This window comes from Enhydra lutris, unplaced genomic scaffold, assembly GCF_002288905.1.
Source record: "Enhydra lutris kenyoni isolate GAN:26980312 unplaced genomic scaffold, ASM228890v2 scaffoldscaffold49, whole genome shotgun sequence".
Lineage (NCBI taxonomy): Eukaryota > Metazoa > Chordata > Mammalia > Carnivora > Mustelidae > Enhydra > Enhydra lutris.
Genome location: NW_019154133.1, coordinates 10,016,554 through 10,043,274, shown reverse-complemented (window position 1 = coordinate 10,043,274; position 26,721 = coordinate 10,016,554). Strand labels below are relative to the sequence as shown.

General features: G+C 44.6%; 1 protein-coding gene across 2 annotated transcripts in view; it reads right to left on the bottom strand.

Annotated features, from left to right (window-relative positions):
• Positions 1–13,064: 13,064 nt before the first annotated feature.
• LOC111156774 (staufen double-stranded RNA binding protein 2) overlaps positions 13,065–26,721 on the bottom strand; it is a 318,514-nt gene continuing 304,857 nt past the window's right edge. For both annotated transcript variants that reach the window (XM_022517840.1, XM_022517841.1), the window contains 2 exons: positions 15,302–15,390; positions 13,065–14,170 (listed from right to left, as the gene is read on the bottom strand). In XM_022517840.1, coding sequence (XP_022373548.1) covers positions 14,077–14,170; positions 15,302–15,390 — 183 coding nt within the window. In that variant the 3' untranslated portion in view covers positions 13,065–14,076. The remainder of the gene's footprint in view (positions 14,171–15,301; positions 15,391–26,721) is intronic.

Genomic DNA, 26,721 nt, shown 5'->3' with positions numbered 1-26,721 from the left:
AAAGCAGGCTTCGGGCCAAGTTAAGAGAGTGCCCTTTCAACGCCCGTGTTCTACCCTCAGCAGCCTGGCCCATGAGACCACACGACCCAAATGGGCTGGCAGCAGCTCGGGGGCTCCCAAGTGACAAGAAGGAGCCTGTGCTTCCTGTGTATTGCACTCTTTTCTAGTAGGACAAACCATCTCCTGACAAGAACATGTCTCCACTGCTTATGATCTGTGTATCTTTTCCAGACCTCACAAGGGCACTACCCAGGATGAGGCTTGGGTCTCTGACTCACAACCCTACAAAGACGATCCGATGGCCTCAAGCAGGAGAAAAATCTGTTGACCAGTTCTTGTGGCTCTTGCTGCATAGTTGGGTTGTCAAGGCTCCAAACTGGCCTCTGTGTGGGACTAAAAGTCCCATTAAAAAATGGGCAGAAGACATGAACAGACATGTCTCCAAAAAAGACATCCAGATGGCCAACAGACACATGAAAAGATGCTCAGCCTCATTCAGCATCAGGGAAATGCAAATCAAAACCACAATGAGATACCACCTCACACTTGTCAGAAAGGCTAAAATCAAAACCACAAGAAACAAGTGTTGGTGAGGATGTGGACAAAAAGGAACCCTCGTGCACTGTTGGAGGGAATGCAAGCTGGTGTGGTCACTGTGGAAAACAGTACAGAAATTCCTCAAAAAGTTAAAAATGGAGCTAGCCTATCATCCAGTAATTACACTACTATTTATCCAAAAAGTACAAAAACCTTAGTTTAAAGGGATACATGCACTCCTTTGTTTATTGCAACATTATTTACAATAAGCATGCTATGGAAGCAGCCCAAGTGTCCATTGACAGATGGATAAAGATGTAATATATATTATATATACATAATATGTATATTTTATATGTGTGTGTATATATGTATACATACATATACATATACATATACATGATATGTATATGTATACATATAAAAATAGTTTATTTACATATATAATGGAATATCATTCAGCCATGAAAAAGAATGAAATCTTGCCCTTTGTAATAACGTAGGTGGAGCTAGAGAGTATTATGCTAAGGGAAATGAGTCAGTTGGAGAAAGACAAATGTCATATGATTTCACTCATATGTGGAATTTAAGAAACAAAACAAACAAATGAAGACAAAGAGAGAGAGAGAGAAACCAAGAAACAGACTCTGAACTATAGAGAACAAACTATGGTTACTAGAGGGGAGGTGGGGGGATAGGCAGAATAAATGAAGGGGATTAAGAGTACACTTACCATGATAAGTACTGAGTAATGCATAAAATCGTTGAATCACTATATTGTACATCTGAAACTAACATAACACTGTACACTAACTATGCTGGAATTTTTTTCTAAGTTAATATATAGTTAATATATATATTTTTTTAGTGTGGCAGATGCTCGCCTGAGAAGCAACGGAGAACCACAGTGGGAGCAACCTCAGCTCTGTGGGCCATTGTGGGCCATTGTCCCGCATTTCCTCTCCTTTGACATTGGGAGACACAGCTTGCGGAGAGAGCTCAAATAGCCCCCGGGCACAAATCTCAGATGTAGGCATGTCAGGTGGTGGAGAGAGCACTTGCCTAGAGAGCCCAGGGGACCAGGCAGTCCACAGCTGGAGGGCAGCTTGTACAGAATCGCAGGTGCCTTTGGGATTTCCTCTCCCCTGCTCCTGGAGCAAGAGTCCCGGTGTGTTTGGCATTTCCAGTTTAAGCCCTGAAAGTCCCATGTTCCAGGACACCGCTGTCCTGGGCAAACGCTATAAGTAACAGTGGTCCTATGCAGCACTTTTCTCTGAATGAAGTTTGGGTTTCCATGATGCTGGTTAAAAGTGTTCTCCGGAGCCACCTCACGGCCCAGCCAGGGCAGAGTTGTGGAGCATAGCATTCACTCCTCTTTCAGCCTGGCTGTTAGCGAGGCGGGAAATGCCCACCCTTCAAGGCTCCAGAAATATGGCTGCCGGTCATGGAGGAGGAGCCAGGGCCATGGGTTTCAGCTGCAAAGATGGTTTCTAGATCAGCTGCCACAGTAATTGGTGAGGCAACAGTTCTCCCATGGCTGTTTTATTCGCGATTTCAGAGGGAGCGAATGTTATATGTGCAGTGAGACTGGATCTCTGATGTAGTGGGAAGTCACATCAGCATCCTCCTTCAGAGGGTTTGGTTCTGGGCGAGGCTAGTAGCATTTGTCCCCTTCTCCCACCCAGAAGAAAGAGGATGCAGCTTTGTAGGGTGCTTCGTTGCACCTGCAGTGTCCAAAGGAGACACCTTGGCTAGGCAGTTTTTATTTCTAAAAGCGCATTCTCTTGTGACTGTTCTGGTCCACTGGATTTGAAGGATCTGAGATTCTTCCTACTTTTGTTCTTCAAATATGTGAGGGCTGCTCCTCCAGAAGAGATATGGAAACCATTACCCTGTGGTTGGGCCTCTGTAGTCTCTTGAGCCACTGTCTTCCTGAGGTGCCACAGAAGTTTGAGAAGTCCCATTGTTCTACAGGTGTTGGGCCAAACTGTCTGCAACAGACCTCATAGTGTAAACATACCCATGCCAGACTCGGGGCTCTAGGAACTCCCTCTCATCTAGGTCACCCCCCTGGCCTGATATTGCAACAATGTGCCATTGATAGTGTCATCGATTGTCCCTCAAGGATGTGTGGCTGAGCTCAGTGCTGACGGCTCTGAGACGACTATGGGCATCTGTCCTCCACCACCCAGGCTAGCCAAGACACACAATGTGTTCTTCGTTACAGACTGCACAGGGGGTCTGAATTACAAGGAAATAATTCAATCTATCAGGCTAGGGTGAAACTGCCAACCAAAAGAACAATTTATGAGATCATCCAAACCTGGATGGGAAATTAATACCATACACGATAACTCACCACAGACCACCTTGTTTAATTTTATTTTTTTTCCTGGTAATAAGATCTTCCTGCTATCACTTATGTTCTTGACAATATGAAAACAATATAACCATCATGCTAGAAACTGCTTTAAATCTGAAATACAGAAAGTTATAACAGTAGTATGAGCTTAAAGAGAATTTTGTCAGTTCTAAATGAATTTATTTGAGTTAAAGAGTCTTAGCATGCTTATTAACAATGATCACAACCAGTAAGAAAAGTGAAACTTTGGCCATGGTAGTTGACCCAGAACTAACTTTCTTCTTATTATTTTTTTTTAACCCAGAAATTTCTGAGCCATTCTTGTTTCAATCTCAAAGCTCTGCTTCACAGGACCACGATCTCCCAGCAAATTGGCATTGACTCTGTGCTCCCAGGAGACCAAAAGGAATATACTTCAGGCTTTTGTCATACTATCCCTGTGAAACTCATGACTGAAATTTTGGGAAAAATTAATACAGATGAAATAATAGTCAAGGCCATAAGATTGTATGTCATGGTGCCCTGGAGCTCAGGCTTAATATCAACCAGAGGGTTTTGAATAGGGCTGCAGGGATAAGCAGGGCTCACAGCGGAGCAGGAGCCTGGGAGACTTGAATCAGTGGTGCAGAATCAAGCCACAAACACACGGTTATCGGGATCAAGTGTCATATTGTGGAACAAAATTAGCCCTCAGTGCAAGAAAGAATGGGAGCTTAGCAATCTGGGCCCACCTAGTGCTGGCATCTGGCCCTCTCTTGTGGAGACTAACCAGAAAAAAAAAATGAATGCTGTGTTCAGCTGTGTAAAAATGGCCCCAACCCCAAGGGGCTCTAATCACTCAATTGGAGAAGACCCCTCATCACCAGTTGGATTTTCCCAGTCCCTCTGTGCCCTAGCTCCATGTGGAGACATTCACTCTACTTTGTATACTGACCACAAGGAGACAGACAGAGGCAACAAGGAGCTCCCACCTTGTTTGGCAACTTGTAAGGGATTGTGAAAAGGATTCTGGGTAGCAAAGAGGGAAGCTAATGGCTAATTTAGGGTTTGCTTTTGATTGTTTACCTAGAAATTGGGTTCAAGTCCATGGAAACTCTAAAGGAAAACTGTCCCAGTTACCTACTGCTGCATAACAAACCAGCCCAAACTTCATGACAGAAAGCAACTTTTGCATTATTTCTTACAATGCTGTTGATGGGTTGACTGGGCATCCCTGAGTGGAACTTCTGCTCCACATGATGGTGGCTGGGGCAGTGGTCATCTGAGGCTTTTTTGGGCTGGAACATCCAAGAGAGCCTGTTCACACAGCTAGTAGTTGATGTTGGCTGTCAATTCAGAGCTCAGCTAAGACTTGACCAAAGTGCCTATAGTGTAGTCTTTCCCTGTGGCTTGGGCATCTCACAGCATGGTGGCTGGGTTCCAAGAGTGACAATCAAAAGAGACAGTGGCCCACTAGGGAGGAAGCAGGAGGCTAGACCCAGAAGGCTAGGCCTTGAACTGTCACGAAGTCACTTCCTCCAGATTCAATTACAGGGCCAACCCAGATTCAAGGGGAGGGGAAATAAACTCCACTTCTCACTAGTGAGAGAGACATTTTATAGCCATCTTTAATTTACCACTAACACCTAATTAGAGCCTTTCCACATAAGTCACCATATCCCAGACTGTGCCCACCCCCACTCTTATCCTCACAGCCTTGGTCCCCTACACAGCTCTTACCAAGGACCCCACACAAGGCTAACTACCAAGGAAATTTAAACCAATATCCTCTGATTCCTGGCTCTTCTCTTGAAGCAGAAGCCCTGTCCTTAGAAGGCAAATAAAAGCAGGCCAAGCTAAGTCCACCAGCCTACCAGAAGAATGGACAAGTTACTGCCAAGGTGGGAAGGGGCCTCTAGTAGGGAGCACCTCTTTGGAGAAGCATCTACAGGCTAGACACTGAATGCCCATCTGCTGTTGCTCCGTCTTCAGAGGTAGCCAGCACACTCACTAGTCACAGGTCCTTGGAGAGCATGCTGATCAGAATGAGACTGGCTAGTTTGCAAACTCCCATGGGCACTGTCTCCTTTTACTGCACTGACAGCGCCCAAGCAGACGCCATCTTTGGATGGTGAGTGGGCAGAGATCATGGACAACAGCATTCTTTCTTCACTAAATATTTGGATACACGTTGCCAAATTGTTCTCTAGAAAAGATGTACCAATTCACAGTTCTTTAATCTAGTGCAATAGTATGTCAAGTATCCATAAGACAATAGACTCAGGATTTTGCTTGAGGAGCTGTCTAGCCCTTCAAAAGGAGAGAGGCTGCCCTTCCTTGCATCTTCCTCTTCCTCCTTCCTGAACAAGACTGTCAAAGGTCATCCATGACCTCCTGGTGCCAGATCTTATGGGCTCTTTCCTTGCTCACTCACTTCCTCACTGTGGCAACCAACAGTTTTGTCCATCCCATCCTCCCCTGGCCATCCTTTTCTTATGACTTGCATTCTTTCTCAGACTTCCGCATGAAATTTTCTCTCAGCCTACCTCTACTTCCCAAGGCTTTGCCTTGCCCCCCCCTCCCCCTTTTTTTTTCCTTCTCTTGTTCTACTGACTCTATCTGGAGGATTTTATTAGTTTACATGTCACTGATAACACCCATGTGCTTACTCCTCACAAACACCTTCTCTTCCTCTTAAATGTCTTTCCTGATGTTGACATTACATTTTCAATTACCAATTGAAGATCTTTCTCTGGGTGTCCTGCAGGCATGCCAGACTCAACAAGTTCATGAATGACTTGCTCTTCCCCTGTACTCCCTATCTTAGCGGATAATACTGCCATTTACCCAGCTTCCTAGGCCAAGACACTCAGGTGGACTCCGCCTGAATGAAAATGCCTCACGTCTCCCCAACATCCATGTGGCTGAATCTACCTTCTTTATGCTTCCTGTTTTCCTTCCCTACTGCTACTGCCCTCATTCAGACCCTCAACTATATTGTAAATAACCTTTACTACAGGGGTGCCTGGGTGCCTCAGTCATTAGGTGTCTGCCTTCAGCTCAGTTCATGATCCCAGGGTCCTGGAATTGAGTCCCACCCTGGGCTCCCTGCTCAGTGGGGAGCCTGCTTCTCTCTCTGCTCCTCCCCGCTGCTTGTGCTCTCTCTCTGGAAAAAAAAAATCTTTTTTAAAAACCACACAAATAAATAAATAAATAAATAATGACTTTTACTACCCATCATATGGGACATCCTGAGTCCTTCCTTCTCTTTCTCAGGGTGGTATATGAGGAAATGATTTTAAAGCATCGATGTTAAAAAAAAAAAAAAGCATCGATGTAGTGCTGGTATGCTTGTAACCAGACAGAATAGAAGGAATAAGCTGCTTTTTCATATTGGCCAGGAGGGACAGGGCTATTTTATACAGTTCTTTGTCTCTTTACTTCCAAGAAAATTATACCAACAGAAGCCAAGCTTAGCTTTGGTCTAATATTTCAGAGTCACCTTACCAGCTTTGGCTGCCCTGACTTCTGGGGATGTGTGTGCTTTTCTGGGTCACTGGTGGGCTTCTTCTGCCATCTTCTTCTGGCATCCTGAGGAGTCTAGAGCAAGAGGTGTGTCATGAGATAGGTGGGGGATGTGTAATCCCTTTGTCCGAAATAATTCTCTGACCTGTGGATCATTCTCACCAAACAAGTCCCAGGAGGCATTAGGAGCCACAGATACAGGCCTTTGTGGAGAAGACATCTCAAAGAAGATCCTGTTGTATGAGTAGCCCACAAGAGCTTCCTGTAGGTCTCTGAGGCTATTCAGTTTGGGGTAACATTTATTTGTGTGCATGTTTTATAGCTGCCTTTAAGAAACCAAAACTTCATGATGCAAAACAGGACTATGCCTTATTCATCTTGGCCTCTTTCTCTTCTCAGCATTTATAACATCTGGCACACAGTAGTTGATCAATAATTATTGATTAATTCATTGATTGGTTCTTGGTCAGTAATAACTCATGTTTATTGAGTCCTTGCTCTCTGCCACATATGGCTCAAAACACTTTACATGTATTAACTCATAAAATTAATTTATTCAACCCACATAACAACACTGCCATTCTTACTTAACAGCTAAAGAAGGTGAGGCTTGAAAAAGGTAAGGGAACTTACCTACACATCTGTAAGGAGTTAGTGGAAAAGCCAAGAGTTGAGCATAGACAGTCTGACTCCTAAATCCTGACTCTTAACCATACCCAGCACTGCTTTCTTGACAAAAGGTGGATCAAGATTATAAATCAGTTCATAAGGTTGTTGGTGATGAAGGTGGTGGTTGTGAGGAGATGGTAGCTCATAAAGCATCAGATATCCTGGGGATTTGCCCCAGAAAAAGGAAACATGCAAAATGGATTCCTACAGCACCTTGGTTATGAGTTGGCCAGGCCAGATCACCAAATCAAGGGGAGCAGGATTCCAAGGTAGACATTCTTTTTAATTCTAAAACTTGGGTCATTGGCCTGAGTTTCCTCACAGTGCTTCCTATAAGCATTGTGGGAGCAGCAGAGGCTGAAATCAATTCCTAATGAGGTACATCTATATCTGTCTTCTTGCATTTTCTCTCACTACCTTGTTGCCATCCATTTGACCAATTACACTGGAAGCTCTTTGAGGACAGACACCTTTAAGTTTCAGTTGGTTCCTCATAAGAGTGACTTCATATTTGCTAATTGATTAATAGGTTGGAATTTGGTTAAGGTTAGAGACTAGAAGGCAAAATATGTTTACTCAGATGTTTCCAGGCTAGTGGTCTATTCTAAGATGGAGGGAGTGGCTGTCATGGAGCTGAGCACTCAAACAGCTATGGCCCATTTTGTGGTGGTGACTATGGAAGTGACTGGTTCCAGGCAAAAACAGAGGTTCTGACCTTCTCTGATATCAGCTATGGCCAAAGGGCCAACTTCTCCTTGGAGTTCACTTGTAGGCCTCGGCTTTGCCTGGACCTTATTAATCATCTGGAGTTGGTGAGAGATCTAGTTCCTTCCTCTGCACTCAGAGGATGAGGAAGGACCAGTGACCAAACACCTTTCTGGAAAATTACTACCCATGTAGAAGATTTAAGGGCAGGCTCAAGGGGAAACAGAAGATTTTGACTACTTATTCCTCAAGCTAAGGGGCAGGCATTTAAAGACTTACCTGTAGGGAACACTTAATCTGTTCTGGTCACAAATGTCTTCTCCAGAACTTCCCATTTCCTCATCCTTTTCCAGTGCAGCATGGCTTTCTCACCCATTTCACTTCGGAATTCAAATTTCTGATCCTATTTTCTGCCTCCTCCCACCCACTTAAACAACCAAATCTCCTCCCTTCTTTGGGCTTCCTTGAAAACTTATGAGTAAAATTTAAAAGAAAATCAGACCAAGATTGCTTCCATCTCTACCCACCTCCTTTGTAAAAACCAGAAATCCCTTTACAGTTAAAATCCTCTCAGGATTACAAAAGCAGGGAAGGGGCCTTTTGTCTTCTGGTTTTATAGAAATCACTGAGGACAGATGACTACTCATTGCCTAAGTTTCTCATTATGTGTGTTACAGGAAAGGAGGCTTTTAAAAACATACTAATTGGCATCACTAGAAAGTTTTCATTTTTTATCTTATGTAGTTTTAGGACTTATTCAGGACAGCTTCGTGGGTCATCAGACCCTTGAAACTGAAGACTTGAAAGGACTATAGAAAACCTAACAAACCGGTACAACCTTTACAAACCTGAGACCAGTCTATGACATTTGGGAGACTGTTAGTTACTAAAGCTTCACTGTTTACATTGAAAGTAAGAACTGGCACATGATTATAATGAGCCTTGCCCCCTGGGAAGCAGTCAAGACAGCTATCTATTGGATTGTCTCATAAGACAGTGATTCTTCTCTGATGACTACCCTACCCTGCTCCACAGGGGTAGAATGAGGCGGCCATATTTGTACAATGTGGGCCAGAGGTGAACACCTGGTCCAAGGTGGGCCAATCAGGGGTTCCTTCTTTGATTTAAGGAATGAAATCCAAAGAGGGATTCATTGTTCTTCAGGTGGTTGTTAACTTGGGTCCTCTTTGTAGCCATGTTCTCTGATATGTGTACTTAAGAAGCAGGAGCTGGTGTGGAGAGAGATGATTCAGACATTCAGAGGGAGGAGGGGAATTAAGAGGCAGGGAGAAAGAGAGCTTCCTGGTTTCCCCACAGCCTTCTACTTCCTGGCTCCATTTTGTGTCTGCATTTCTGCCCTTAGGTTCTGTGAAACACCACTGTACCTTTAAAACAAGCTTCCCATTGCTGGTTTGAATAGGTTTCTACAGCTTACGACCAACAGACTCCAAATTGACAGAACGGTGGTATTTTCCTTGCAGGTATTTGATTAAAAATCCACACATTAGGGGCACCTGGGTGGCTCAGTGGGTTAAGCCTCTGCCTTCGGCTCAGGTCACGATCCCAGAGTCCTGGGATCGAGCCCCACATCAGGCTCTCTGCTCGGCAGGGAGCCTGCTTCCCCCTCTCTCTCTCTCTGCCTGCCTCTCTGCCTGCTTGTGATCTCTCTGTCTCTCTCTCTGTCAAATAAATAAATTAAATCTTTAAAAAAAAAATCCACACATTACAAGTCAAATTTGAATATAGGCATACCACTAGTAATAGAGGTATGAATGGTAGTATAAATTTAGAGCATAATGCTCTTAGGGGCCATCATTTTATAGACGTGGAAACTGGGGCTCAAGAAAGCTAGATCCCTTGCCGGGGTCCCATCTGTGTCTGAACCAGGTCTCTGGGCACTTGACTCTTAGGCTCTGGCTCTTTCTCTACTACCCACTGAATCTGACTGAAAGATTGTATTTACTTTCACAACTTGTGCACATTTAAAAAGTAGGCCACAGACTCTGGCATATTCTTGCCCCTGTTGTTTTTGGATGAGAAGCTGAAACTTGAAGACGTTAAATGACTTCGACAAGTCTACACATTCACAGAAGGGCAACTGGAACTTGTTCCAGGGCAGGAGACTCCATCCAAGAGGCCAGACTTCTCCGTCCAGGTCACTGCTGATCCAGTTAGACCCACAAATCCATCAGGGCAGGGGTTTTAGGGTCGTTCATCTGCTCAATAAACATTTACATACCCAAGTGGGCACTGTTCCCAGGCCGGGAGATATGGTTGGGGGTGGTCTGTCTCCTGAGTGTAGGGAGGGCATCTTAAAGAGCTTCTTCATCTGCTGTATGTATGTTTGAGGCTGGAGGGTGGGGCCTGTCCGTGGACATTGTGGGCCGTGGGCGGTGGAGGAGAGATAAGATAATACTGCTAGAGGGAAAGCAGACAGTGGCTTTTCGACAGTGTCACCTGCATAGAGTACGCAGCCCAAAGTATGTAATATGGGCGAGGGAAAAAGTGACTGATGGGGACAAGCAAGTGAACACTGAGCCCCAGTGCGATGGTTGTGAGAACAAAATGCTCCACTCTCTGTGTTCATTTCCTTGTGGGTCTTTCCCTCCAGCTAGAATGTGGGTCCTTCAGGGGGAAGTAGTTTCATTTGTTTATTTATTTTCTGCATTCCCAGCATACATCAGAGTGCACTGGGGATCCAAGGGAGCTTTGAGCTATGTTAAGAAGTTAGAACATAGAGGAGAGCTTCCCTAACAAAGATAATTTTTAAATGAGTCTTGGCAAGGTGAGATTGAACTTGGGTGGTGTCTGCCAGAAATAGACAGTGGGCTTGACAGAGTGTAAGGAAGTCTTTGCTTTGAACCACGTGTTACAAGGTTCCTCGTCAGGAGCCGCGTATCTGTGATTATGGAAATGTAGGAATGTATCTGGGAGTGCGGACTGGCATTCACTCTGCTAGCCTAGGGAAGGGATATAAATGCAGAAATGGGAAGATGGGTGGGATAGTACAGTGGGTTTCCATGGGTCCAAAGTCCTCTGAAGTGAGGGTGTTTTGGAACCCACCATGTTTTGAATTAAAAATGCCACAGTCCTCCTGGGGTTGGAGGTATAATAATGTTAGCAACAGGAACGTCATCCATGATCATGAGTGACTGTCTCTGTGTCGTGTTAAGCAGTGAGATTTAAAGTTTATTTCTTTAACAAGCTTATCTATCCCTTCGGTAAGCCATTCATTCACCCATTTTTGCATGTATTCAATGTATCATTTATGCCTTTATCAGGTACCTATATCATGGTGCGGTAAGTTAGGGGAAACTCAAAGACAAATTCATAGACAATTGTGCCATTAATGACTTTTTAGCTCTGTGTGCAAAACTGTTAGGTTATCTGTCATGCTTGGCCATAATGATAACAAGTAGCCTTTGGACCTTAAAAGGTACAGAACAAACTGGGCAGTGACCACATACCTGCAGTGGGATGAAACACTAACCAACTGGTCTGGACCACATTTCCAAGGTCACCAGGAGTCCTGAAAACTTTCATATAATACGTGGGTTTTTTTCGTTCATCTATTTTTATTTTATGGTGCAGGAATTTGTTGGAAGCTACGGACGACAACAACAAAACTCACTGTTGAGAAGGTTGGCTGGGGAGAAGAACGCTAGGACGACTCACATACATCACTCCAGGAAAGGGAGGAATATCTTGTGGCAGCCTAGTTGGTGGTGTCTCACCATCGATCTTTGGCAGGTTGTACTGGAAAGGGATGGTCAGAGTTCCAAAGTGCAATATTATATTTCCAATTAAAATGTAAAAACAAAGCTTTCTCATAAGCACATTGGCCTCAGCACTGGGAAGTGACTACAAAGCCCATTGCTGATTGAGAAAAGCTGAAAGCAGACACTGTAATTGATAAAGGAGATAAGTCAATCTGTGTCCTTTAAAGAATAATGAGTTCCATTTTTCATCAAAAAGATCTCGTTGTGCCGAAGAAACATTCTTTCAATAAATCTACTTAATGGTTTCCCCTCTAATGATATATAACATTGTGCTTTGGAATGAGCTTGGAGCATCCTAGTGGGTTCCTGGAAGGGTCTGCAGGCCACCCAATATTTGCATTGCTAATCCAACCCAAAGAAAACCCGAAAGGTTCCCAGACAGTGCTGCGTTGTGGGGGAGGGGGCGCGATATCTAAAAGCTTGCCCAGGCTCTTCAAGCAGGTAGATGGGATGAAATTTTTAGATCATTACCCCACCATTAACGTTGAGGTCCTATGCAAATTTGCACCCCACCCCCACCCCACCATGCCCACCACCACCCTGGTGTGTTAGGGATACCTCAGCTCTGAGGGTGACTGTTTAAGGTTTCCAGTATTTGGGTGGTGAGAACCCATGAGCTTGTTTGTTCCCTGGGCTCACCACTCTCCAACAACCCTGACAGCCTTGGGCCCTTGGTGTTGTTCTTGACCATGGGCTGCAGGAGGTAGTCCCTGTATATTGTGTTTGGTAAACTGAAGATCCACTTTGAAGACCCGGCCTGAAGGAGTGCTGTGTCCAGGCCCGTCCCCCTGCCCTCCCTGACCAACCCAGCCGAGGGCCTAAGCCTCACGTGAAAGGAAGAGCCGAAGAGACGGCCCGTCCCTCCTAAGGGAAGGATCCAGGGCCTTCTGCACCCTGGTGCTAGGCATTAGGATGTGTTGCTCAGCTTGGCTTATTGTGACCCCCCCCAACTTTACAAATGCGCTGTTATTTCCACAAGGACCCAGCTTTATGTAACAAGACCCATTTCCTCCAAGGGCACCCAGCCCTCCCAATACTGGCGGACTTCCCCACATGGGAATCATTAAAAACAACCCTCGAGTTATTTCCTTATGTTGCTGTTTGTTTATTCTCCAGTCGCGTGTGAGTCAGCCCGATCATGATTTGTGGTGGTTTTGCTTATGAAATCTTACATAATTATATTTCTCTTGTCATGTTGGGTCGAGCCGTGAGGCCATCGAGTGTTTTCTCATTGCACAACGTGGGCGAATCAATACGGAGAAAGGCTGAACAATGAGGTGACGTGGGCTGGTTGGGAAGCCGGCTCCGAGTCACCCGGGAGGCGGCCCCACGGTGGCGCGAGGGGCCCGGACGCCGGCTGAGGCCACCAGGGCGCCGCTCCCCTCCCCCCTCCCCCCATCATGGGCTGACGAGGCTGGGTGGCGGCCTTGGGGACGGGGCTCGCTGAGGTGAGAGTTAAGAGAGGAGAGCCAGGGAACGAAAGAACAACAATGACAACACTTCACACAGAAACCGACCAAATGTTTACTGCATTCGCTACACGCCGGATTCCAACATGCTGGTCCAGAGCGTGGCTGGCTACAAGCTGGCAAGACGGTGACGGCTCCTCCGACAGGCTGTCCCTTCCCCGCCACGTACATGATTTAGTTTGATCCCACTCACTGTCCCAAGTCCAGAGGCGGTTAAGAACGCGCTCGATGCAAAACAGTGGGTGGCTACGACACACGGATGAGGGTGGGTGCGATTTCCACGGCAGAACGTGGAACCCAGAGAAATGGTTTGTGGAGGCCAGACGCCTCCTCAGTGGCTATAGGACTGATGGAGCTCCAGACCCACAACTGGTTGTTTTTGTTGAATTCCTCGAGTATACTGAAACTAGTTGTTCCTAACATTATTTCATATTTTAAATAAAATATCGGACCTGATTCCAACCTCGTTTGCTTGTATACATCTCTGAGGTGTGCGCCTTAAAAGTTATTCCTATGGATACAGGATGAAGATTACAAATATCGGCAGAAAAAGAGGAACCGTGTGACTCTATATGAAGACAACGACCATCACATTCCACAGCACGTCATGGGTTAATCTCTGAATCATCAAGCATTATTTAAAAACAAGAGAGATAGAGAGAATAGAACTGAACACAAGCGCCACGACAAAAAACAATCCTAACAACAGAACCAAACTCAATTTCCCTATTAATCCTTTAAAATTTTTACCTCTGTTTCTAACACTTCTCATTAATTGTTATTTTAAGCTCCAGTAGCAGGATCAGATTTCTGCTGCCTCTGGGCAAATGAGTTATGATCTGATCTCAGGTTCCAAGGGAGATGCTCAAAGTTTTATTTTCCCCCCGTTGAGTAAACAATACTATGCATATTATCGCTTGTGTTAGAATAGTGTTGTCTTCACATAAGACTCAAATAATGGTATTAGTCATTCATTTCCTTGAACACAGACACCCTCATGCGTGCTGACAGGTTTATAAGGATGTGGTGGCAGCCGCGGTCCTGGGAGCTGCTAGATGACCGACTTTGATTTCTTGCAGTCCTGAGCGATGGAGCCCGGGTGTGTCTGGTTATTGTCCGCTTTCTCTCCCAGATGCTGGGCTTGTCTGGAAGATTAATACATTAACAAGAGCTGAAGGCCCAGGGTTGCACGTCTTCAGACATGTTTATTAGCAGATGGCACACAGGATTCAAAGGTCACCACAAAAGTGACATTTTAAAGTGAAACAACAATATTTATGTTCAGATAGTCTACTGATGAGATCATGTGGAAATGTTTTTGATTAAATTAGCTTATAAATGGTTGCCAATCTGTAGACAACTTAAAATGCCAGGTCTGTTTACCAAATGTGTTCTTCTCACGCTCTCCCCGTTTACATATTAACGACCAACGACCAAGCGCTGTTGGTTGTTAACTAGAAGGATCGATATATCTTGTTTTTACTTCCTGGGTTATCTTTTTTTTTTTTTTCCATTCTCAAAAATGTTATTTCCTCTTCTGTGTGTTTGGAAATCTCACTTGCAATTATTAATGGTTTGGAAAGAGTTCGGATTCTACTAAGTAATGCAATTGGTTTCTGATTCTCTAGTGTAAATTGGGCCTCTGAGAAAGACCTAAACTTTAGGCTCTCAGGTAAGGCCCGATGTTCAGTATCATAAAAAGGCTATGAGCTGGATTCAGAAATAGTCGCTCCAGCTGCCTTCTCGCCCTGCAGCTCTTGGGAGCCACGCTTGGGTGGCAATGTGTGCTTGTGTCTCTACAACACTACGAGAAACAAAATGCGGTCAAGGGGAGGAAACCCCTCGTCTGGGCTGCTTTTTCTTTCCTCTCTCTTGTGCCCATGGCTTAGCAGGGGTGTGTGTGAAAATCTTAACCTTGGAAAGTGGTTTAGATAGAAGAAAGCTCAAAGGTATGAAGCCAAACCGATGTTTTAAGAGTTGTGCAAGTCTCTGTAGTCAGCAAAACTCACACAAATTTTTCCAACAAAGGCATTAAAATGCAGAAATAATGATCAGTTAGTAGATTAAAACTTTCACGGACATCTTATGGGAAAGGAAAATGACCCTATATGCTACTGTTTCTCATTCATTTACATTTAATTGTGTTATGAATAACTTTGTAAGATACAGAAATCATTGTCCTGAGGGGTTCTTTTAACCTTCGTGTCATCGATATCTCATTTTTCTGTACAGTTACAAAATTAGAAATGTAAGAATACAGCAGAAGAGTTACTCACTTTTCAAGAGAACCTTTTTCAATATTCATTGCCCCTTCCATTGGATCCAGTCCTTGCTCAGAAAACTGTTTCAAGGCACTTAAAGCTGCCTAGAAATGAAAACAAACACACAAACAAGAAGATCCATTCACTGACTTCAACGTTAATAAACAGGTGAGTGTAAAAGAGAGCCGGGATGTATACTTAAGACTATCATTTTCATTGGTCTAAATAAATGTTTTTTTGCATCATTTAGCAAAATTACATCTGAAAGTCTATATTATCATGGAGCAATGTATATACCAGGAAGGTTTTACGTCTGTAGAGGGAGGAGGTGGGGAGAGGAACCCCCACAGTCTCATGCCCTGTCCCTCATCCACGATTTTGTTAAGTCACAGAGTTTTTATCTGCAAATGTAAAAACACGTAGTTTAAGCCTCTTGCAGTCTGACAATGACTTTGCATAATTTCTCCTCACATTACCGAAACTACCCTTCCGAGGTGAGCCCATCAGATTTCCCCAGCCGAGGTACTCTTCCCAAAGTTAGCATGAAGGTCTTGTTCCATTTTATATTTCACCAAGTCACGGGAGGTGAGCAGAGAAGTGGACCCAAGACACTCATGCATACCGAGGGGGTGGCAGGATGGTATTCTGCGAGGAGGGAGAAAATGTGTGCTCCTCGGGGCCCCGGGGAGGCAGGCCTGGCCACAGCAGAGCCTCCCGAGGTGTTGATTCGCCCGTCATGCGTGGGACGCTGAAGGGTGTTGACAGGCTGGCGGAGCCTCGCTGGATAGCTGGGAGGCACCAAAAATGCGATGCTGATAAGATCTACATAACTTGTTGACACTCTTGTGCACGTTCCAAACTGTTATTTCTTCGAATAAGAATTTGGTTCTTCTTCCCCTCCCCCACACGGCACCACTTTAAAGCTCCATTAGAAGGGCTTTGTTGAGTCTGAGATAGGTGTGAGCACTGGGGCTGTTTGAATCCTCCATATCCCGCTGGGTCACACTTTGGTCATCTGTGTCTTCTCAACTGCCTTTAAGAAAGGGTTAACTAACCCTTGCCATTTCCCAAACATTTATCTGCCAAGGGCCCCTTTGGGGTAGCTAAGTGTGTGATCCCTTGTAAACGTCATTATTCGTAATACAGTTTCTGATTTTAATTTTTAAGGTAATAAGGTAATTCCTTTAGAGGAGTTTCAGGTTTACAGGAGAATCAAGCAGGGATGTCAGTGCTGGACCCCACTTGTCCGGGGCCCTGCTCAAGCCGTACAGCAGGCTGACAGAGGCCTAGGTGGCAGGTAAGCGCTCTTTCCAGTTGGGTAGAAGTGTGGCTCTCTCACTGGGATACCATTACTGGTTGAATTGTACCCCTCCCTCCAAAAATCTATATACTGAAGTTCTGACCCCCAATACCTTCAAATTGTGGCCTTATTTGAAAATAGGGTCATTGCAGTTTTCAGGGAGATGAAGTCCTACTGGAACAGGGTAGGCCCAAATCCAATATGACCAATGTCCGTATAAGAAGGGGAACTCTGGGTGTGGACACACACACACAGGGAGAATAGCACATGGAGGCAAGAGATTGCAATGATACAACCAAAGCCAAAGGACATCAACGATCACCAGCAAACTGCCAGACACTATGGAGAGGCCTGGAACAGAGTCTCCCTCACCGCCCTGAGAGGCAACCAACACCATCAACACTTTGGGTTCCGACCTCCAACCTCCAGAACTGTGGAAAGATACTTTGCTGTTGATTAAACTGCTCGGTTTGTGGAATTTCATTATGAGAACTCTCACAAACGAATATAGGTCCATCATAATTCCTCCTTAAGCAAAGTAGAACCTCTTTCTCCTGTGATGTTTCCTTTTATTATCTTTGTATTATAAAAATAGTTTTCATTACAGGACAATCATAATAGGTATAAGCCAAAAAGAAATGTGGAAATAGTCACTATCCCACCCACCCATTTACCACTTGCTACAATGTTTCCATGTGCTTTCCTATCTCTTCCCCATATGCACATGCTTTCACCTAGATCATATCTTGACACTGTTTTATAACCTGCTCTTTCCATTGAACACTAGCAGTTTTGCAAGTCAATAGAGACAATGTCAATGGCATCATTTTGCCTGACTGCCCAGACTGTTGACTTGATATGTCCTCTTCTACTTAGCCAGTTCCTACCGTTGGACATTTTGGACACTCCCAATATTGAAGCTGTTATTAAAGCCGCATCCAGCTTTCTTTTGTCTTTTTTTTTTTAAGATTTTATTTATTTATTTGACAGACAGAGATCACAAGTAGGAGAGATGCAGGCAGAAGAGAGAGAGGAGGAAGCAGGCTCCCCGCTGAAGCAGAGAGCCCGATGCGGGACTCGATCCCAGGACCCCGGGATCATGACCTGAGCCAAAGGCAGAGGCTTAACCCACTGAGCCACCCAGGCGCCCCAGCATCCAGCTTTCTGATGGTTAAAATTTTTGTGTACCATCTCAATAATTTCCTTATGATAAATTCCTAGAAATTGAATTTCTAGGCCAAAACGCAGGCACATGTTTAAAGCTCTGAGCTGAAAACAAACAAACAAACAAACAAATAATAAATAAATACCTGACAGGCGCTTTCCCTCTGCCCTCAGAGAGGTTGTGACCACAGCAGTACTGTTCCTCTAGGTGCTTTTGGAATTAACTTCTCAGAACCACTTTGTGGGGCACTCAAGCAAACCAGTTTTGTCATCTTACGGCCCCACCTTCTTTTCATTTGTCCATCCTGACCATGTACTCTAGTCACTGGATTTGGCTTTGAGTAATTTTGGTGGCTTTCAAAAATTAAGCTGACTCTGAAAAGATCCAGATTTGGACAACTCCCTTCCCCCAGAGGAAGTCTGCAGCCAGATTTGGCTTTCGTTGAGATTCATTCAATTGAGTGACAGCTGAGGTCCTTCCCAGTCTTGAAATGCTGGGGTGCTACATGGACTTCCTAGGTGCCTTGCTGTGAATAGCCCCGTGGGTGTGCACACTCCCAAGGGCTTGTTACATGAGCCTGAGCTCTGGAGGCCCGCCTCACGCATATGTGTATGGGGTGAGGCACTGGGCCCACTCACTGCTAAGCTCTCCAGACCAGTCCATGCCTGACCTTTCCAGATAGCCTGACTTTATGGGGAGGGTATTAATGAACTTACAGGTCTTGGTATACTCAACAATTTTGAACAATTAGACCACTCTTTTTTCTGATCCTGTAGTATGTGAATTATTATCAGGAATGCTAGTTTTTATCAATTTCTTCCCAAACGAACTATTGTGGAGGGCTGTTCAGTACCCCCAAACTTAAACTGGCCATGTGATATTGCTGCATGAGACACATAAGAGCGCCAGGGCTTCTCGGTCCTGTTTTACTCCCAACGAGGTCAAAATGGCAATCAAAAACAACTTTAAAAACAATTTTCAAAAGTCATTCGTAGCCTAATTGTAGCTCATTTTCCGTAGTTGTTTTTGGGGTACTTGCTGCCTGAATGCCCAGAACCAAACGTCCTGCTCCACTAAGTCCAGGAGCCAGTGACACCTGCTCTGTTCCATCCAACAGGAGATGCACACAGGAGACGCAGGCCAGGTCTCAGGGAGCAGGTTCAGTGTTTTAGCTCTTGCAAAACCTCCTGGATGATTTTATCAACATGTCAAGCAGGTCCCCATGAACTTTCAAAATGTCTGTCATCACTCAAAGAATGTACTGAAGGCTGGAATGGCGGCGTGCTCTTTCACTCAATGCCACGAACAGATTTTCAGAATTCTTGCGTGGCTTCTTCCCTCCCAAGGTATGCTTAAAGGCTTCCAAATAACATTCCCTTATTTATCTGATGAGATAATTCAACCCACATCTTATTGATAACCCTGAATACAATTGCTTATAAATAGGAGAGGACTTCTTACTAATTTATAAAAAGACAATGAAGGTGATTTATCTTCTCTGTAAACAGCAATAGCTACCATTAGATGAACATCACTCTGCCATAGTCATGAGACGGGGGCCTTTACCTGAGTGACAGCAGGTGTTCCCACAGCCCCGCAGGTGGGTCCTCCCCAGGAGGAATTCAGTAACCTACTCCAGGTCACACAGGTAGCGAATGGCAGAGCAGAGATTTGAACCCAGATTTGCACATTCTTGACCACATCCCCTCAATTCCTTCAAGCCTAGCCAATTTCAGCATGACTTTTTCCAATATCATTATTACCAGCTCACTCTTATTCCTTCCTCCATACTCATTCTATTAATTATTCCCCACAATAGTTACTGGAAGTCAGCTCATATAATTATCCCCATTTTCTAGAGAAGGGGTTTGTTGTCTTGTGGGGAACACAGAGAGCTGCCAGTCTCCAGCCTTCTTGTGGTCCCTAGACTGACTTCTGAGAGCTCTTTCAGCGCTTCTCTGACTCTTGTAGTTTGGGCTAAAATTATATTGCTATGGGAATTATTTTGTCACTTAGAATTACCCCACGACTCCCCAACAAGGTAACTTGACTGTCATTTCTTAACATTCTCGAGGGTACTAAGTCTTGCTCACTTTATTTGCCTCCCCCCCTTCTTGTTCTGAGAAGGTTCATTCCTCACCTGCGTGGGGTTGTCCGAAGGAGGGAAAAACAAGCCTCAGGGTTTGCCTGGGCCCCTGGGCTGTAGGGTCCTGCAGCAATAGGAGGTGCTGGGATTGCAAAGGTGAACGGACAGAGAAAGGACGGAGGGCTCAGCAGTGACTTATAGAGAGCGATAAGCCAACTATGTTTAGGAAAGCTGAGATGGGCAGGGGCTGTCGACCAGGTGCCTCCTCCCACAGGTCCTAACAGAACACTGGCCCCGCTGCTTCCTCTCCCACTGGTCCATGAGCTCAGCTGCGGAGCTCCCACCCTACCCCAATTCATCAGCCACCACTTTCCCAGAGAGGATACTTTATAGATGAAAAGATGCCATCTGGGAGATGGGCGTGCTTCACTTTCTACAGCAAATCAGCTCCCAGAATACGATAATGCAGCAATGCCCGAAATAGCCCCCTTCATTTAGCAAGACTCAATTACCAATCATTCCAAAGAACAATGTATAATGGAATGGCTTTGTGAACAAATGCTGAAAGTGAACAGTCCACAAAAACATTTTCCTATGCACAGCCAAATCTGTCCAGAAAATGGTAAAATCAACAAAATCTCCACGTTTAAACTATTCCAACAGAATAAATTGTTACTTGCTAGAGGCCCGTTGTTTAAAAAAAAAGTAAGAACAGATTATAAAAATGCTACATAATAGTAAAGGACACTGGAGTGAGGGCGAAATCAAATAACTCTCATTTGGAGAGACATCTAAAGCCTGAGTACAGAGCTACTGAGAGGGTAAATAGAGAAGAAGAGGCCCTTCCTGTCTCGGTTCACCCCCTCAGCCTGGACGGTTTGCTGTGTGATCCCTGTGAACTAATGCTGGGGAATCGTGGGAAGGAGGCAAATCTGGGTGCTTAATGAAGAACATTCTGAAATGATGCTTAAATCCAAGTTGTGTAACCTCCCACACACCGTGGATTTGAGAATTTCAAAGATGCACTAACGTAAGTACCCAGAATCCTCCATGCGACTCCAGCCACAGACAAATAGACAACTCAATGATTTCATTTCCAAGGTCAGAAAATGTTTCTTACCAAATCAAAACAAACTCGCTCAGCATCCATGCGTATGTTACTGCAGTCTACCAAGCGGAATCTCGAACTTTAGCTTTATGACCATTTATGTGTTCTGGGATTCCAAAAAAGAAGAAGAAGAAGGAAGAGGAGGAGGAGGAGAAGGGGGGGGCAGGAGGAGGAGGACTGGTGGTGGAGGGGGAGGGGAGGGGCAGAAGAAGAGGAGGAGGAAGAAAGAAAAGGAAAGAAAAAAGGAAAAAAGGTATATTCAAAGCTATTCATGTAGCTTGGTTTGAAAGGAGAAAAATTTTAAAAGTCATTTTAAAGAAGTGGATGATATTTCCTTTTCTTATTCCTGTCTTTTAAGCTCAACACTTGTATCCATTTGTGTGTGTGTGTGTGTGTGTGTGTGTGTGTGTGTGTGTGTGTTTCCCTTAAAAGAAAGCATCTACATAGATACGTAGAAATATTTTGGTCCCCAACAGATTTTACAACTGTTTCGTGAGGAAAGCCCTACAGGTTCTTGAACAGATGTCGCTACCATTTCATGGATCACTTGTTTTGTGCGTAGTTATAGCAATGCCAGAAACAAGATGCCAGGAAGATACTTTCCATGCCTGTTTGTTGGTCTTGGTTTGCACGCTTGCACGCGCGCCTGTGCGTGTGTGTGTGTGTGTGTGTGTCTGTTATGTCCGCACAATGGAGGTGAGACTTCCCAGCCATTTCTGCAATTTCTAACTTTCCTCTCATTAATCAGCAATGAGCAAATTGTGTTGAAACCAGTGCCTGTTCTTCCTGTTTTCTTCTTCAAGTTACATTTTAATGTAACAGCATTAAAACATTTTTTGAGAGACAACAATGGTCCTCGTTAGCAAAAATGAGAATTTTAGCTCATCCTTTTATGACACACTGTTCTTCTTGTGGTGTTTAAACGCAGTGTCTAGTGGATTCTTTTATTTCCTTTTTTTTCCTCCTCATTTCACATTTTTCCCACCAATTTTACGTTCTGAATCCCAGAAACAGATTGTTTCCATTAAAGTCGAGGCAGTCACACAAGCCTGAACGTGGCCTTCATTTTTTAAGTCAGTGTTCAAGGTTTGTTTTGTTTTGCCTTTTCCCCTCGAAGTGCTTGCTCATGTGGAGCTCTTCCTGGGAGCAGCTTTAACGGCTAGATTCCTCTCAAAATGCACACAGTGGTCATATGCGCAGCTCACTAAATAGGTCTTCTTAAATGAGAAAATGATGGGGCTTCAAACGGCAAATGTCTTTATGTGCAGCTGAGGACTCCCCCAACTTCTCATCCCAACCGTCTTCGAGACTGGCTCTCTACTGAATCCTTTCAGTGGCTGAAAACCAGCAGGTTCTTCCGTAAGCTTAAGGATTATTGCCCCCAGAATGTGAATTTTAACATCCCAAAGTTATCATTTTCTGGCTTTGAAAGGTCTGTAACAAAACACAAGTCTCTCTTTCTTTAAAATAAAAGATACCAGAGAGAAAATTGTAATTCTAAATTGGATCCTCAGTCTACCACATTGCAGATGAATCAATGATAGGACTTCAAAAATAAAATGAAAAAGGATTACCCTGAGCTTAAATTAAACCATTTGCTGCCCTGATTCTAACGGTTTCATAGAGCCTGCACTTTTCATTTATGCTCACACAGTCCTATTGGTTCGTGTCATTTCCATAAAATTGGTACTTTATGAATGGCTTACTGTTGGAACAAAGGGATGTCAGCCTGCTTAGATGATGGCTATTTACTGTAAAAAAACAAAAAACAACAACAAAAAAGGCAGGTGGTGGTCTGAAGACACACAAGTTTTAGGCAATCCACCAAAGCAGAGAACAGGAATTTTGACTCTAGAATTAGGGAAACTGGTACAAACTTGGGCACTCGGACTACAGACTTAGGCATCTTCTATACTGGGTGGTCAGGCTCTTACATTGGGTCATCCATGTCAGCCTTGACAATGATACAGAGTCAAGCTTAAGGCAGGATTGACAGAGCTGAGGAATGTTCGTGTGTGTTTAGGACGAACATCAGCTGTGGTATCCATGATGCCATGTCTACTCTAATCACGCTGGTTTTGTTCTACCGACATCATTCCTTTCAAAATTCCTGCGTTATCCAACAAAAAGTCCCCTCTGTAATGGTATGTTACCGCAACATGCTGCTGGGTGCAAAGGCGGGTGTCCGTGAGTGGCAGCAGTGTCCCTCGTGCTTGGCAGTATGATGCCTCCCCCGCTCCACCAAGAAATGTCCATGTCCTCACCCCCAGAATGTGCGTATGTTACCTCACATGGGAAAAAGTGGTTCTGCACATGAGACTGAAGTATAAACATTGAGATGGGAAGATTATTCTGGATTACCCAGATGAGTCCAATCTAATCACATGAGTTCTTAAAATCAGAGAATCCTTCCTGGCTTTGGTGAGAGAGGATGATACGTCTAGGAAGAAATGGTCAGAGTGATGTTGTTAGTTTTGAAGACAGAGGAAGGGGAACACAAGCCAAGGAAAGTAGGGGGTCTTTAGAAGCTGGAAAAGGCAAAAAAGCAAAAAGACCACTTCTCCCCTCAAACCAAAACCAAAACCAAACCAAAAAACTGCTGATGCCTTGATTTTAGGCTAGGGAGAGCCCTGTCTGACTTCTAATCTATACAACTCTAAGATAATGCGTTTGTGTGGTTAACCCACTAAGTCTAGTCATTGGTCAAAGCAGCAAGAGAAACTCATCTACTCTTCCTCTCATCTTGACAAGGAAGGGTGGGGAGCATGGCGCTTGCAGTCTCTCAGGCCTAGACTAAAATGCCAGCCCTACTGTAGGCCAACTGTGTGTCTATGCAAGTTACTATACCTCTCTGAGCTTCTTGGGCTTAATTCCTGGACTATAAATGAGAGCTTTTATTACACAACTTTCTGTTTTTGTGGGTTTTTTAAAAATTTTTAAAAGATTTTTCTTTATTTGTCAGAGAGAGAGAGAGAGAAAGAAAGAGAGCACAAGCAGGGGGAGCAGCAGGGTACAGAGAGAAGCAGGCTCCCCACGGAGCAGAGAGCCCAACGTGGGACTTGATCCCAGGACCCCAGGATCATGACCTGCGCTGAAGGCTGATGCTTAACCGACTGAGCTACCCAGGCATACCATACCTTTCTCTGTTGAGACCAATATCTATCTCCATGTTCACTTATGCCCCCATTTCTTATATATTTCTATTACTTTTTCTAGTAGATTGCTTACCCATCTCTCTTCCTAAGAGAACTCTAATGTTATACCCACTCCTTAATCAAAAGCCATTAAGAATTCCAGCCACCAAAAAACACTCTGTATCCTTGGCCTGACATCCATCAGCTGGCCCCATTCTACTCTACAATTGCATTTATTGCAATTTCATTACTCGCGTGTTTCCCAGAGTGTGACGCCCAGATCAACAAATCAGTCACCAGCCTGAGGAACACCTGGCAGCGTTATCAAGAGCTCCCCAGCCAGCTGGCCTGGAGACACACCAACATTGCAGAAGCCCCACCCACATGGATCTCCTGCCCTGGTCTGATGGGTCTACCTCTTGTCTGCTGAAAACATCTGAGTTTTCTTACCTCCACACCTTTGCTCCTGAAGTCTTTCATCTTCCCAGGGTGGACTTCCCTGATTTCCAGCCTGTCTCCCACCTATGAACTTCTGACGGCCCTTGCCATCTGCCTCCCTGAACTGTGGGCTATCTTCAATGTGTTTGTGTCCTGTCTCAAATAGTTGGTCAGCCCTTGGCCAGCCAAGCCATTTTCCTGTTGGAGATCAGCACAGTATGTTCATAGAACATCTTCAAGGAATATTCCTTGGTTGATTGTTTGTTGGTTTCCATCTGAAGCTCCCTAAGACAGACAAATACTCACAGACACATTTCTGCTTTCTGTTTTCTCTCTGTTCTCTGAGTCGGCATCTTGCTCCTGCTTGCTTTTTCTCACTTCAGGACATTCTCTAAAGCTTCTCTCCTATAAGCCTCTCTCTCCTCCTTTTACACACCCCATCCCACCCCCACCCATGGCCTCTCCACCTGTAGCCATATGCTGTAGGACAAACAGTCCCAGGAAAGCAGAGCTGGGTGGTCTCTATCATCCGTGTGAGAGAAGGTTCTCCTGTCCCACAGTCTACCTGCAAGGATTATAGATGATAGCTAGTGACTTTTTGAAATGTTAATCACTTGGGTTTTGGCTTCTGTCCTCTTTGGGGTCTGTAACTAATGCTTCCCCTTCCCTGGGCCAGTGTGAGGTCTACGAAGAAAGTGCCTGGGAAACCTTCCCCGGGAAGACCCATAATGGGGGCTTTGCCTGAGACCTTCAAGGTGGCACATCCTGAAATAAAGGACCAGAGGGGAGTCTCTTCCACCCAAGGAGAGCCTGGTTCTGGAGAGCAATGATGCCTGAATTCTGCCCTGCCCCAAAGGTTCCTTTGGTACTTGATGGTTCTTTGATATTCTCCTCCAAAGAGAAGGAGAAGCATTGCCCCTGAACATGGGCACACACTGCTCTGTCTACACAGAAATTCCAACTAGGTTTGAGTATGTAATTGAAAAAGACATACAGTTATTCCATAATTTTAAAAAATTCTTTATTTTTTGTTATTTTCTTGTTTTTTGTTATTTCATAATTTTTACTGCATTTCATGTGCTCTTGCATTGCATGGCTATAGGGGGCATTTGGGAACAATAGGGAGTGATGGTTAAACGATATAACCTATAAAGTTCTGTTTAATTTTGAATTATAGTTGTACCGAAATAGAGTCCAAGGTGGTAATGGCACGTGGGTTGTAGGCCTTGCTGGTTCCCTTAATGGGTGAGGCAGGCAGAAGCTCGATTTCTTTTCTTGGGGCATTTGGTGGCCATCCTGGCATTTGGTGGCCTCCTTAGCCTTACTCTTCCAAACATTCACAAAAGTATAAAGGATAATATACTGAACCCCCACACACCTACCACTCGGGTTAAGAATGATCAGTATTTTGCCAATCTGGTTTCATGTATCTTCATGTTTTCCCAGAGGACTCCAAATTAGGTATCAGAAAAGACACATGCCATGATCACACCTAACAAAATTAAGAACAAATCCTTTCTATCATCTAAATACCCAAGTTATGTAAAACTTTTCCTGATAGTCTCAAAGATGTCTTTTAAAGTTGGTTTTTGAATCTACATCCCAACAGTTCACACATTGTATTTGATTCATCTTTTAAGATCTGGGAGTCTTGTGGAATGCAGAATAATGGCAAAGCTGCCCAGGACCTACTCCCCCACCGGGACCCGGGGAGGGGGCAATGAGCCTACATTGCCAGGAGTGACCCATCTTACCAAAGTCCTCTTTAACCTCAGGGTTCCTCAGCCAGTGCCGGCCAGAGAGGGACATGAGACCGTGCAAGAAGGCTCAGATGGATGTGACCTGATAGGCTTGGAAGGGCGAGTTATATAAGGCCGTGGAGCAAGGAATGAAAGGAGCTGACAGAAGCTAGACAAGTCCAAGAGATGGATTCTCTTCCAGAGCCTCCAGAAAGGAACACAATGCTGCCAACACCTTGATTTTAACCACAGGAGACGGTGTCTGACTTCTGACTACAGACTGAGAAGAGACCCTGGTGTTTGAAGCCACCATTCCTTGAGCAGGGGACTGAAAGTCGCATGGAGCTGTGAAGGGCTGATGCCCTGCTCTCTCCTGAGACCAGCTGGTGTTGGGCCCAAGAAGGTGAGACCAGGGCCTGACTGAGACAACCGGGGGAGGGGAGGTTGGGCTGCAGGAAGAAAGGG